Source organism: Salvelinus namaycush, unplaced genomic scaffold (genome assembly GCF_016432855.1).
Source record: "Salvelinus namaycush isolate Seneca unplaced genomic scaffold, SaNama_1.0 Scaffold966, whole genome shotgun sequence".
NCBI lineage: Eukaryota > Metazoa > Chordata > Actinopteri > Salmoniformes > Salmonidae > Salvelinus > Salvelinus namaycush.
In genome coordinates, this window is record NW_024061715.1 from 64,004 (window position 1) to 80,000 (window position 15,997).

The window sequence follows — 15,997 nt, forward strand, 5'->3', positions numbered from 1 at the left end:
AGTGAGTCCACACAGCAGTGAGTCCACACAGCAGTGAGTCCACACAGAGCCTCTGTTGGTATATCATCTAGTATGTCCACAACACTGATGTTGTACTGGTACTTTGTCTCTATAGTCACAATACAGTCTTTATCCGCAACCCCAGGTGGAGCAGCCCGTGCCCCAACAGTAAGTCATAGGTCTAAGGTCGCGGCCCAGCGTTAGGGAGTGGTCTATCTATAGCAGGGAGCTGGTAGGGCTGCCGGGCAGGGGTGGGCTGTGGCTCTGGTGGCTGTGGCTCTGGCTGTGTGTAGGGCTGTAGCTCTGGCTGTGTCTCAGGGGCAGCAGGTCGTAGTGGCTGGGGATGTGGCTGTTCCTGGGGAGGTCGTACGGGTTCTGAGGGTACGTGGGAACCACCACACCATTACAGCCCTGGAGAACACTCACCTTGGGTTCTAAAGGGGGGATGGAGGGATGTAGATAGGGGGATGGAGGGATAGAGATAGGGGGATGGAAGGATAGAGATGGAGGGATAGAGATAGGGGGATGGAGGGATAGAGATAGGGGGATGGAGGGATGAAGGGATAGAGATAGGGGGATGGAGGGATAGAGATAGGGGGATGGAGGGATAGAGATAGGGGGATGGAGGGATAGAGATGGAGGGATAGAGATAGGGGGATGGAGGGATAGAGATAGGGGGATGGAGGGATAGAGATAGGGGGATGGAGGGATAGAGATAGGGGGATGGAGGGATAGAGATAGGGGGATGGAGGGATAGAGATAGGGGGATGGAGGGATAGAGATAGGGGGATGGAGGGATAGAGATAGGGGGATGGAGGGATAGAGATAGGGGGATGGAGGGATAGAGATGGAGGGATAGAGATAGGGGGATGGAGGGATAGAGATGGAGGGATAGAGATAGAGATGGAGGGATAGAGATAGGGGGATGGAGGGATAGAGATAGGGGGATGGAGGGATAGAGATAGGGGGATGGAGGGATAGAGATAGGGGGATGGAGGGATAGAGATGGAGGGATAGAGATAGGGGGATGGAGGGATAGAGATAGAGATGGAGGGATAGAGATAGGGGGATGGAGGGATAGAGATAGGGGGATGGAGGGATAGAGATGGAGGGATAGAGATATGGGGATGGAGGGATAGAGATAGGGGGATGGAGGGATAGAGATAGGGGGATGGAGGGATGAAGAGAGAAAGAGAGGTTTGAACTTTTATCATCATTCAAACACTTCATACAAGTGCCCTCCACAATAACCCCCTCAGACAGAGAGAGAGAGACAACAGACAGAGACAACAGACTGAAACAACAGACAGAGACAACAGACTGAAAGAACAGACAGAGACAACAGACAGAGACAACAGACAGAGACAACAGACAGAGACAACAGACAGAGACAACAGACTGAAACAACAGACTGAAACAACAGACAGAGACAACAGACAGAGACAACAGACAGAGACAACAGACAGAGACAACAGACAGAGACAACAGACAGAGACAACAGACAGAGACAACAGACTGAAACAACAGACTGAAACAACAGACTGAAACAACAGACAGAGACAACAGACAGAGACAACAGACTGATAACCAGTCAGTTACACAGAAAAACGAATTCATCTTCCTCATGAGCTCATCTTCTCCAGAACTAAGGGGATCCCCCATAACTCACCCACGTCATAGACCTTCTTGCTGGTGGTGGTGGTGACTATAGCAGAGGAGCAGTAGGACATCTATATATCTATAACTCACCCACGTCATAGATATTCTTGCTGGTGGTGGTGGTGACTATAGCAGAGGAGCAGTAGGACATCTATATATCTATAACTCACCCACGTCATAGACCTTCTTGCTGGTGGTGATGGTGGTGACTATAGCAGAGGACAGTAGGACATCTATATATCTATAACTCACCCACGTCATAGACCTTCTTGCTGGTGGTGATGGTGGTGACTATAGCAGAGAAGCAGTAGGACATCTATATATCTATAACTCACCCACGTCATAGACATTCTTGCTGGTGGTGGTGGTGACTATAGCAGAGGAGCAGTAGGACATGTCGTGGTGGACAGGACTCTTCATCTCTACATAGCTGCTCTCTGTGTGTTTACAGGCCACGGCCAGCGGGTCATTGATGGTGGCGTAGGGGTTCTCACTGTTCAGAGAGCAGCTGCTGGACAGCGAACCCTTCATGTAGTCTGACAAACACAAATAACACACTGAGAAGCAGGAAGACAGGAGCACTTTTACCAAGGTAAAGGTATCTGTTAGCGAAGGATTCTGATATCAGCAATGACATTGTCAGCCTTTCAATGCATTCGTCATATCAACATTGGGAGGCGAATACAACATAAGATTACAATTCTACCCCAGGAGGTAAGACAAGTGAAAACTATTATCCACTGACAACCTGGAGAAAAACAATTAAAAACAGAGTACAGGATAAATGACACAGGACACAACATTCACAGCATTAGTAGCATATCACAGTATGAAGCATTTAAATCCAAAAGAAGTGAGTTTGTTTCTGGGATGTTATGTTAGTTAGAGACTGGAGGAGAGGAGGAGAGGACCAGAGAGGAGTGTGTTAGTTAGAGACTGGAGGAGAGGACCAGAGAGGAGTGTGTTAGTTAGAGACTGGAGGAGAGGACCAGAGAGGAGTGTGTTAGTTAGAGACTGGAGGAGAGGAGGAGAGGACCAGAGAGGAGTGTGTTAGTTAGAGACTGGAGGAGAGGAGGAGAGGACCAGAGAGGAGTGTGTTAGTTAGAGACTGGAGGAGAGGACCAGAGAGGAGTGTGTTAGTTAGAGACTGGAGGAGAGGACCAGAGAGGAGTGTGTTAGTTAGAGACTGGAGGAGAGGACCAGAGAGAAGTGTGTGAGACCATCAGGAGGAAGGAACACACACAGAGGAGCAGGAGATCACAGGCGTGCCCTGTGGAGAGAGAGACACAGAGGTCAAAACACGCAGAGAGGTCAAAACACACACAGAGGTCAAAACACACACAGAGAGGTCAAAACACACACAGAGAGGTCAAAACACACACAGAGGTCAAAACACACACAGAGAGGTCAAAACACACACAGAGGTCAAAACACACACAGAGGTCAAAACACACACAGAGAGGTCAAAACACACAGAGAGGTCAAAACACACACAGAGGTCAAAACACACACACCAGTTCATACACAAACCAGAGTGTGTGAGCGGTGGTCGGAAATCCCGCTCATTGCTTACAGAGCGGTGCAACGCTCCGGCTCTCCACGTCCTTTCCAACCGCTCTGCTAAAAACCGCTCCTCGCTCACAGGAAGAAAAAAAACTAGCCGCTCCAAATTCCCTCCATTCATTATAATCACCATTTAACCAACACCCATCTATTGTTGTGACTACCTGGACCTACCATTTAACCAACACTCATCTGTTGTTGTGACTACCTGGACCTACCATTTAACCAACACCTATATATTGTTGTGACTACCTGGACCTACCATTTAACCAACACCCATCTATTGTTGTGACTACCTGGACCTACCATTTAACCAACACTCATCTGTTGTTGTGACTACCCGGACCTACCATTTAACCAACACCCATCTATTGTTGTGACTACCTGGACCTACCATTTAACCAACACTCATCTATTGTTGTGACTACCTGGACCTACCATTTAACCAACACTCATCTGTTGTTGTGACTACCTGGACCTACCATTTAGCCAACACTCATCTATTGTTGTGACTACCTGGACCTACCATTTAACCAACACTCATATATTGTTGTGACTACCTGGACCTACCATTTAACCAACACCCATCTATTGTTGTGACTACCTGGACCTACCATTTAGCCAACACTCATCTATTGTTGTGACTACCTGGACCTACCATTTAACCAACACCCATCTATTGTTGTGACTACCTGGACCTACCATTTAACCAACACCCATCTATTGTTGTGACTACCTGGACCTACCATTTAACCATCACCCATCTATTGTTGTGACTACCTGGACCTACCATTTAACCAACACTCATCTATTGTTGTGACTACCTGGACCTACCATTTAACCAACACCATCTATTGTTGTGACTACCTGGACCTACCATTTAACCAACACCCATCTATTGTTGTGACTACCTGGACCTACCATTTAACCAACACCATCTATTGTTGTGACTACCTGGACCTACCATTTAACCAACACCATCTATTGTTGTGACTACCTGGACCTACCATTTAACCAACACCCATCTATTGTTGTGACTACCTGGACCTACCATTTAACCAACACCCATCTATTGTTGTGACTACCTGGACCTACCATAAGGTTTTGAAGTTTTGAAACCAAACCATATGATTTGAATGAAAAGTATAATTTTTATATTTGTATATATATACAGTATACAGTGGGGCAAAAAAGTATTTAGTCAGCCACCAATTGTGCAAGTTCTCCCACTTAAAAAGATGAGAGAGGCCTGTAATTTTCATCATAGGTACACTACAAGTATGACAGACAAAATCACATTGTAGGATTTTTAATGAATTTATTTGCAAATTATGGTGGAAAATAAGTATTTGTGCAAGGAGGAGCAGGATGAGCATTGCCAGAGCCCTGCAAAATGACCTCCAGCAGGCCACAAATGTGCATGTGTCTGCTCAAACGGTCAGAAACAGACTCCATGAGGGTGGTATGAGGGCCCGACATCCACAGGTGGGGGTTGTGCTTACAGCCCAACACCGTGCAGGACGTTTGGCATTTGCCAGAGAACACCAAGATTGGCAAATTCGCCACTGGCGCCCTGTGCTCTTCACAGATGAAAGCAGGTTCACACTGAGCACATGTGACAGACGTGACAGAGTCTGGAGACGCCGTGGAGAACGTTCTGCTGCCTGCAACATCCTCCAACATGACCGGTTTGGCGGTGGGTCAGTCATGGTGTGGGGTGGCATTTCTTTGGGGGGCCGCACAGCCCTCCATGTGCTCGCCAGAGGTAGCCTGACTGCCATTAGGTACCGAGATGAGATCCTCAGACCCCTTGTGAGACCATATGCTGGTGCGGTTGGCCCTGGGTTCCTCCTAATGCAAGACAATGCTAGACCTCATGTGGCTGGAGTGTGTCAGCAGTTCCTGAAAGAGGAAGGCATTGATGCTATGGACTGGCCCGCCCGTTCCCCAGACCTGAATCCAATTGAGCACATCTGGGACATCATGTCTCGCTCCATCCACCAACGCCACGTTGCACCACAGACTGTCCAGGAGTTGGCGGATGCTTTAGTCCAGGTCTGGGAGGAGATCCCTCAGGAGACCATCCGCCACCTCATCAGGAGCATGCCCAGGCGTTGTAGGGAGGTCATACAGGCACGTGGAGGCCACACACACTACTGAGCCTCATTTTGACTTGTTTTAAGGACATTACATCAAAGTTGGATCAGCCTGTAGTGTGGTTTTCCACTTTAATTTTGAGTGTGACTCCAAATCCAGACCTCCATGGGTTGATAAATTTGATTTCCATTGATAATTTTTGTGTGATTTTGTTGTCAGCACATTCAACTATGTAAAGAAAAAAGTATTTAATAAGAATATTTCATTCATTCAGATCTAGGATGTGTTATTTTAGTGTTCCCTTTATTTTTTTGAGCAGTGTATATATCAAATCAAATTTTATTGTAGTAGCTAAAGCAAGGGGCTATAGCAGCACACAAGTAGACTATCCAGATGTATGCTGGGACGGGCATGGACTGAGCTCATGAAGTGAGCGCTGCTGGAGAGGTACTGGAGCGAAACAGGAGCGGGCGAGAAGGCCGACGTTCCAGCCTTTGGGAAACTCGCTCCGCGCTCCAGTCAAATTGGGCACCCTCCACTCCTCGCTCCGCTCCTCGCTCCGCTCACACACTCTGACACAAACACACACACAGCACACATGCAGTCACACACTACAGTGCAGGAAAGTCTTTGGGTAACACAGACAACCACTCTGTTATATGAGATGGTCCTCTTCTTGATAAGGACATAGTGGAGTCTCATACTCTACCTCTGTAGTACTGTTCATGGCAGGAGCTGTAACGTCTGTCTACACGGTACACACCTACAGAGATGTTAAAGGGACAGATTAAGAGTCTGTCTACACGGTACACACCTACAGAGATGTTAAAGGGACAGATTAAGAGCCTGTCTACACGGTACACACCTACAGAGATGTTAAAGGGACAGATTAAGAGCCTGTCTACACGGTACACACCTACAGAGATGTTAAAGGGACAGATTAAGAGTCTGTCTACACGGTACACACCTACAGAGATGTTAAAGGGACAGATTAAGAGCCTGTCTACACGGTACACACCTACAGAGATGTTAAAGGGACAGATTAAGAGTCTGTCTACACGGTACACACCTACAGAGATGTTAAAGGGACAGATTAACAGTCTGTCTACACGGTACACACCTACAGAGATGTTAAAGGGACAGATTATTAGACTGTGTTCTAGAGGAAACTTGTATATGGCCATCTATACAGCAGGTGTTCCTAATGTTTAGTACAGTCAGTGTATATGGCCATCTATACAGCAGGTGTTCCTAATGTTTTGTACAGTCAGTGTATATGGCCATCTATACAGCAGGTGTTCCTAATGTTTTGTACAGTCAGTGTATATGGCCATCTATACAGCAGGTGTTCCTAATGTTTTGTACAGTCAGTGTATATGGCCATCTATACAGCAGGTGTTCCTAATGTTTAGTACAGTCAGTGTATATGGCCGTCTATACAGCAGGTGTTCCTAATGTTTTGTACAGTCAGTGTATATGGCCATCTATACAGCAGGTGTTCCTAATGTTTTGTACAGTCAGTGTATATGGCCGTCTATACAGCAGGTGTTCCTAATGTTTTGTACAGTCAGTGTATATGGCCATCTATACAGCAGGTGTTCCTAATGTTTTGTACAGTCAGTGTATATGGCCATCTATACAGCAGGTGTTCCTAATGTTTTGTTAAACAATCCCAACTTGTATTTCCAATGGGTTTATAAGGGAGTCGCCAGACATACCCAGTTCATCAAGGTTATAGTAGGCTGTCCACTCTGGAGCACTATTCCTGTTTAACCTCTTGTCCTTCACCTGGGAAGGAAACACACACAGACTGAGGACCACAGCAAGAGGAGCTGCTACACGTGGAACAGCTAATGAGGACCACGGGAAGAGGAGCTGCTGCACGTGGAACAGCTAATGAGGACCACAGGAAGAGGAGCTGCTACACGTGGAACAGCTAATGAGGACCACAGCAAGAGGAGCTGCTACACGTGGAACAGCTAATGAGGACCACAGGAAGAGTAGCTGCTACACGTGGAACAGCTAATGAGGACCACAGGAAGAGGAGCGGCTACACGTGGAACAACTAATGAGGACCACAGGAAGAGGAGCTGCTACACGTGGAACAGCTAATGAGGACCACAGGAAGAGTAGCTGCTACACGTGGAACAGCTAATGAGGACCACGGGAAGAGGAGCTGCTGCACGTGGAACAGCTAATGAGGACCACAGGAAGAGGAGCTGCTACACGTGGAACAACTAATGAGGACCACAGGAAGAGGAGCTGCTACACGTGGAACAGCTAATGAGGACCACAGGAAGAGGAGCTGCTACACGTGGAACAGCTAATGAGGACCACAGGAAGAGTAGCTGCTACACGTGGAACAGCTAATGAGGACCACAGGAAGAGTAGCTGCTACACGTGGAACAGCTAATGAGGACCACAGGAAGAGTAGCTGCTACACGTGGAACAGCTAATGAGGACCATTGGAAGAGTAGCTGCTACACGTGGAACAGCTAATGAGGACCACAGGAAGAGGAGCTGCTACACGTGGAAAAACACACAAAGAACTGACAAATAAAAGACACATATTTTTTGGAGAATGCCAATGTACAGGTAACTGCCAGAATAAAGGAAACACTGGAGTAAATGAGGGATACAAAGTATATTGAAACCAGCTGCTTCCACACAGATGTGGTTCCTGAGTTAATGAAGCAATTAACATAGTAACGGTAGCTTTTTGCTTCCCCATACAATGACAATGACCCATACACATGTCACGAGTGGTCACTGAATGGTTTGATCAGCATGAAAGCGATGTAAACCATATGCCCTGGCCCGTCTCAGTCACCAGATCTCAACCCAATTGAACACTTCTGGGAGATTCTGTTGCAGATCCTAATACAGTGTTTTCCACCACCATCAACAAAACACCACATGATGGAATTTTCTGGTGGAAGAAAGGTGTCACATCCCTCCAATAGAGTTCCAGACTCCTGTAGAATCTATGACAAGGTGCGTTGAAGCCGGTCTGTCTGCTCGTGGTGGCCCAACGCCCTATTAACACATTTTGATGTTTTTTGTTTTCTTTATTTTGGCAGTTGCCTGTATGTCCTCTTAGCATAAATAAAGTGAATGTTCGTTGCCACCCACCTTGGCCCTTCTGGTCTTCTTGTCAGGCTTGGCGTAGTGGCCAGCGTAGGTACACGCTCCCAGAGTGTGGTAGGAGGGGTTAGTGAAACAACGACTGACGTTGCTGTTGGTAGGAGATGAGTCTAGAGAGGAGAATAAGCCTGTACACTGAAGCCCTGCTCACCACGGAAACAGCAGCTTATAGCATAGGACTCTACACACACACTCACAGTCACATGGGCCCTGCTCACCACGGAAACAGCAGCTTATAGGACTCTACACACACACTCACAGTCACATGGGCCCTGCTCACTACAGAAACAGCAGCTTATAGGACTCTACACACACACTCACAGTCACATGGGCCCTGCTCACCACGGAAACAGCAGCTTATAGCATAGGACTCTACACACACACTCACAGTCACATGGGCCCTGCTCACCATGGAAACATCAGCTTATAGCATAGGACTCTACACACACACTCACAGTCACATGGGCCCTGCTCACTACAGAAACATCAGCTTATAGGACTCTACACACACACTCACAGTCACATGGGCCCTGCTCACCACGGAAACAGCAGCTTATAGCATAGGACTCTACACACACACTCACAGTCACATGGGCCCTGCTCACTACAGAAACATCAGCTTATAGGACTCTACACACTCACAGTCACATGGGCGAGCACGCAAGCAAACGCAAAAACACACAGCTCCATCGGGACATTTTCAATATAAGGCTGTAAAGACAGAGGTTTCATCAGAAAGCTGAGTTTGCTGAGAACACAAACAGCAAGAGAGAGGAGGATCTAGCTGCAAAGAGAGTTCAGACAGATCACACACGAATTTAGTTAGATCACCCCGAATTTAGTTAGGACACCCCGAATTTAGTTAGGACACCCCCGAATTTATTTAGATCACCCCGAATTTAGTTAGGACACCCCCAAATTTATTTAGATCACCCCGAATTTAGTTAGGACACCACCGAATTTATTTAGATCACCCCGAATTTAGTTAGGACACCCCCAAATTTATTTAGATCACCCCGAATTTAGTTAGGACACCACCGAATTTATTTAGATCACCCCGAATTTAGTTAGGACACCCCCGAATTTAGTCAGATCAGCCCGTATTCAGTCAGATCACCCACGAATTTAGTCAGATCACCCCCAGATTTAGTCAGATCACCCCGGAATTCAGTCAGATAACCCCCGAATTTAGTTAGATTACCCCGGAATTTAGTCAGATAACCCCCGAATTTAGTCAGATCACCCCCGAATTTAGTCAGATTACCCCGGAATTTAGTCAGATAACCCCCGAATTTAGTCAGATAACCCCCGAATTTAGTCAGATCACCCCCGAATTTAGTCAGATTACCCCGGAATTTAGTCAGATAACCCCCGAATTTAGAAAGAGACAGTGCTGTTGAGAGGGTCAACACTGTATAGAGACAATCCTGTGGAGAGAGTCCACACTGTAAAGAGACAGTCCTGTGGAGAGAGTCCACACTGTAAAGAGACAGTCCTGTGGAGAGAGTCCACACTGTATAGAGACAGTCCTGTGGAGAGAGTCCACACTGTATAGAGACAGTCCTGTGGAGAGAGTCCACACTGTATAGAGACAGTCCTGTGGAGAGAGTCCACACTGTATAGAGACAGTCCTGTGGAGAGAGTCCAGACCTGTGGATAAAGTCTTAACAACATTATAGTAAACATTTGTAAACCCCTGACTGACTTAGTTAACATGACTAAGTGGTAGAGTCCGGAGCGTCTCACCAGAGAGGGAGTAACCCTGGCTGACTTAGTTAACATGACTAAGTGGTAGAGTCTGGAGCGTCTCACCAGAGAGGGAGTAACCCTGACTGACTTAGTTAACATGACTAAGTGGTAGAGTCTGGAGCGTCTCACCAGAGAGGGAGTAACCCTGACTGACTTAGTTAACATGACTAAGTGGTAGAGTCTGGAGCGTCTCACCAGAGAGGGAGTAACCCTGACTGACTTAGTTAACATGACTAAGTGGTAGAGTCCGGAGCGTCTCACCAGAGAGGGAGTAACCCTGACTGACTTAGTTAACATGACTAAGTGGTAGAGTCCGGAGCGTCTCACCAGAGAGGGAGTAACCCTGGCTGACTTAGTTAACATGACTAAGTGGTAGAGTCTGGAGCGTCTCACCAGAGAGGGAGTAACCCTGGCTGACTTAGTTAACATGACTAAGTGGTAGAGTCTGGAGCGTCTCACCAGAGAGGGAGTAACCCTGACTGACTTAGTTAACATGACTAAGTGGTAGAGTCTGGAGCGTCTCACCAGAGAGGGAGTAACCCTGGCTGACTTAGTTAACATGACTAAGTGGTAGAGTCTGGAGCGTCTCACCAGAGAGGGAGTAACCCTGGCTGACTTAGTTAACATGACTAAGTGGTAGAGTCTGGAGTGTCTCACCAGAGAGGGAGTAACCCTGGCTGCTGATCCTCAGGGCAGGGCTGTAGGACACACTGGGGATGTGTTGCCCTCCTTTCTCTCTCTGCTGATGCCGCCACCACACCACCACCCCCAACACGGTCATGATGAAGAGGAGGAGGAAGATGATGCCCATGACAGCGCCCGCTGACTGGCGCTCTGATGCCAAGGCCGGGCTGATCTTAGTGTAAGGATTCAGCTCCTCCATCATCAGGGCAGCTGGAATAGAGGGGGGGGGGGGAGGCATATTTATATAAACACACAAACGTTTAACACTAGATCACCATTAATACACACAGAAACACCAGACCTGGATCACATACTGTAATAAACACCAGACCTGGATCACATACTGTGATAAACACCAGACCTGGATCAAATACTGTGATAAACACCAGACCTGGATCAAATACTGTGATAAACACCAGACCTGGATCAAATACTGTAATAAACACCAGACCTGGATCAAATACTGTAATAAACACCAGACCTGGATCACATACTGTAATAAACACCAGACCTGGATCACATACTGTGATAAACACCAGACCTGGATCACATACTGTGATAAACACCAGACCTGGATCAAATACTGTGATAAACACCAGACCTGGATCAAATACTGTAATAAACACCAGACCTGGATCAAATACTGTAATAAACACCAGACCTGGATCAAATACTGTAATAAACACCAGACCTGGATCAAATACTGTAATAAACACCAGACCTGGATCAAATACTGTAATAAACACCAGACCTGGATCACATACTGTGATAAACACCAGACCTGGATCACATACTGTGATAAACACCAGACCTGGATCAAATACTGTGATAAACACCAGACCTGGATCAAATACTGTAATAAACACCAGACCTGGATCAAATACTGTAATAAACACCAGCCCTGGATCAAATACTGTAATAAACACCAGACCTGGATCAAATACTGTAATAAACACCAGACCTGGATCACATACTGTGATAAACACCAGACCTGGATCAAATACTGTGATAAACACCAGACCTGGATCAAATACTGTAATAAACACCAGACCTGGATCAAATACTGTAATAAACACCAGCCCTGGATCAAATACTGTAATAAACACCAGACCTGGATCAAATACTGTAATAAACACCAGACCTGGATCACATACTGTGATAAACACCAGACCTGGATTAAATACTGTAATAAACACCAGACATGGATCAAATACTGTAATAAACACCAGCCCTGGATCAAATACTGTAATAAACACCAGACCTGGATCAAATACTGTAATAAACACCAGACCTGGATCACATACTGTGATAAACACCAGACCTGGATTAAATACTGTAATAAACACCAGACATGGATCAAATACTGTAATAAACACCAGCCCTGGATCAAATACTGTAATAAACACCAGACCTGGATCAAATACTGTAATAAACACCAGACCTGGATCAAATACTGTAATAAGCACCAGACCTGGATCAAATACTGTAATAAACACCAGACCTGGATCAAATACTGTCATAAACACCAGACCTGGATCAAATAATGTCATAAACACCAGACCTGGATCAAATACTGTCATAAACACCAGACCTGGATCAAATACTGTCATAAACACCAGACCTGGATCAAATACTGTCATAAACACCAGACCTGGATCAAATACATACTGCAATATGAGCACACATTCTCAGAACATGAGGTGTGCAGGACATAGCTTGTCCAATATAATAGAACAAATAGGATAGTCCTAAAAGTGTAAACTCTGTCCACCTTGCACATCGGTCAGCAAACACAAACACACACACGTACACTTTCATACAGACAGACAGACAGACAGACAGACAGACACAGAAAAATACAGTATGTCATGACAGTGATCTACCAGACAGACAGACAGACAGACAGACAGACAGACAGACAGACAGACAGACAGACAGACAGACACTTACCCTGGTCACAGCGGATGCCTTTGTATCCGATGCTGCAGTAGCAGGTCCCAGTCACATAGTCACAGGTGGCGTTGTTCAGACACACACACAGCTGCTGACAGCCGTAGCCAAACGTACCGGGACGACACTCTGAGAGGAACAGGAAGAATTAGTAGACAATATACACACACTATATACAGGGGCAAGAAAAGGTATGTGAACCCTTTGAAATTACCTGGATTTCTGCATAAATTGGTCATAAAATTTGATCTGATCTTCATCATTAGACAAACACAGTGTACTTAAACTAATAACACACAAATGATTGTATTTTTCTTGTCTATATTGAATACATCATTTAAACATTTACAGTGTAGGTTGGAAAAAGTATGTGAACCCCTAGGCTAATGACTTCTCCATAAGCTAATTGGAGTCAGGAGTCAGCTAACCTGGAGTCCAATCAATGAGACGAGATTGCCCCATAAAAACACCCATGGGCCTCCCGAGTGGCGCAGTGGTCTAAGGCAGTGGGAGGCCCATGGGGCGGCGCAGAATTGGCCCAGCATCGTTCGGGTTAGGGAGGGTTTGGACAGCAGGGATATCCTTGTCTCATCACACACTAGCGACTCCTGTGGCGGGCCGGGGGCAGTACACGCTGACACGGTTGCCAGGTGTTTATGACAGTGTTTCCTCAGACACATTGGTGCGGCTGGCTTCCGGGTTGGATCGGCATTGTGTCAAGAAGCAGTGTGGCTTGGTTAGGTTGTGTTTCGGGGGACACATGGCTCTCGACCTTCGCCTCTCCCGAGTCTGTACGGGAGTTGCAGCGATGAGACAGGACTGTAACTACCAATTGGATACCACGAAATTGGGGAGAAAAAAGGGGTGAATATTCTTTTTTTTTAAACACACAAAATTTGAGTTTGCTATTCACAAGAAGCCATGCCTAATGTGAACCATGCCTCGAACAAAATAAATCTCAGAAGACCTAAGATTAAGAATTGTTGACTTGCATAAAGCTGGAAAACGTTACAAAAGTATCTCTAAAAGCCTTGATGTTCATCAGTCCACGTTAAGACAAATAGTCTATAAACTCTCCCAAGTTCCACAGCGCTACTGGCAAAAATATTCTGTGGACAGATGAAACTACAGTTGAGTTGTTTGGAAGGAACACACAACACTATGTGTGGAGAAAAAAGGCACAGCACACCAACATCAAAACCTCATCCAACTGTAAAGTATGGTGGAGGGAGCATCATGGTTTGGGGCTGCTTTGCTGCCTCAGGGCCTGGACAGCTTGCTATCATTGACAGAAAAATGAATTCCCAAGTTTATCAAGACATTTTGCAGGAGAATGTTAGGCTATCTGTCTGCCAACTTCAACAGAAGTTGGGTGATGCAACAGGACAATGACCCAAAACACAGAAGTAAATTAACAACAAAATGGCTTCAACAGAAGAAAATACGCCTTCTGGAGTGGCCCAGTCAGAGTCCTGACCTCAACCCGATTGAGATGCTGTGGCATGACCTCAAGAGAGCGGTTCACACCAGACATCACAAGAATATTGCTGAACTGAAACAGTTTTGTAAAGAGGAATGGTCCAAAATTCCTCCTGACCGTTGTGCAGGTCTGATCCGCAACTACAGAAAACGTTTGGTTGAGGTTATTGCTGCCAAAGGAGGGTCAACCAGTTATTAAATCCAAGGGTTCACATACTTTTCCCACCCTGCACTGTGAATGTTTACACATAGTGTTCAATAAAGACATGAAAACACATAATTGTTTGTGTGTTATTAGTTTATGCACACTGTGTTTGTCTAATGATGTGACTTAGATGAAGATCAGACCAAATTATATGACCAATTTATGCAGAAATCCAGGTATTTCCAAAGGGTTCACAAACTTTTTCTTGCCACTGTAGCCAAACGTACCGGGAGGACACTCTGAGAGGAACAGGAAGAGTTAGTAGACAATACACACACAGTTATTGTTGGGATGGACTCACTGAGTTCACAGCTGTGTCCGATGAATCCGGTCCGACAGGAGCACTGACCAGTGATGTGGTCGCAGTCCGCTCCGTTCTGACACCGACACACCTCGGAGCAGTCGATACCAAAGAACCCTGAACTACAACCTGGAGGAAAGAGACACACACATCACACACACACCTCCGTAGACACACACGCACGCACGCAGACACACACACACACACTTCTGTAGACACACAACCCACACAGTCTGCGCCGAAGAAATCTGACCCATAGCCTGACGATATAAACTATGACACACCCTGCCATTACACCATGTCATGACAGTGATCTACCACTAGGTGGTGTATGTCTGTGGTGTATGTCATGACACTGATCTACCACTAGATGGTGTATGTCATGACACTGATCTACCACTAGGTGATGTATGTCTGTAGTTCATGTCATGACACTGATCTACCACTAGATGGGGTATGTCATGACACTGATCTACCACTAGATGGGGTATGTCATGACACTGATCTACCACTAGATGGTGTATGTCTGTAGTTTGTGTCATGACACTGATCTACCACTAGGTGGTGTATGTCATGACAGTGATCTACCACTAGGTGGTGTATGTCATGACAGTGATCTACCACTAGGTGGTGTATGTCTGTAGTTCATGTCATGACAGTGATCTACCAATAGGTGGTGTATGTCATGACACTGATCTACCACTAGGTGGTGTATGTCATGACACTGATCTACCACTAGGTGGTGTATGTCATGACACTGATATACCACTAGGTGGTGTATGTCATGACACTGATCTACCACTAGGTGGTGTATGTCATGACACTGATCTACCACTAGGTGGTGTATGGCTGTAGTTCATGTCATGACACTGATCTACCACTAGGTGGTGTATGTCATGACACTGCTCTACCACTAGGTGGTGGTGTATGGCTGTAGTTCATGTCATGACACTAACCTACCACTAGGTGGTGTATGTCATGACAGTGATCTACCACTAGGTGGTGTATGTCATGACAGTGATCTACCACTAGGTGGTGTATGTCTGTAGTTCATGTCATGACACTAACCTACCACTAGGTGGTGTATGTCATGACAGTGCTCTACCACTAGGTGGTGTATGTCATGACAGTGATCTACCACTAGGTGGTGTATGTCTGTAGCTCAT

At 46.1% G+C, this 15,997-nt stretch overlaps 1 protein-coding gene across 1 annotated transcript in view; it reads right to left on the reverse strand.

Annotated features, from left to right (window-relative positions):
• Positions 1-216: 216 nt before the first annotated feature.
• LOC120043579 (multiple epidermal growth factor-like domains protein 11) overlaps positions 217-15,997 on the reverse strand; it is a gene marked incomplete at its 5' end in the record, with an annotated part of 29,749 nt that continues 13,968 nt past the window's right edge. The window contains 8 exons of the mRNA XM_038988143.1: positions 217-434; positions 1,995-2,195; positions 6,029-6,082; positions 7,038-7,107; positions 8,452-8,573; positions 10,870-11,106; positions 12,847-12,975; positions 14,832-14,960. Of these exons, the coding sequence (XP_038844071.1) occupies positions 217-434; positions 1,995-2,195; positions 6,029-6,082; positions 7,038-7,107; positions 8,452-8,573; positions 10,870-11,106; positions 12,847-12,975; positions 14,832-14,960 (1,160 nt within the window). The remainder of the gene's footprint in view (positions 435-1,994; positions 2,196-6,028; positions 6,083-7,037; positions 7,108-8,451; positions 8,574-10,869; positions 11,107-12,846; positions 12,976-14,831; positions 14,961-15,997) is intronic.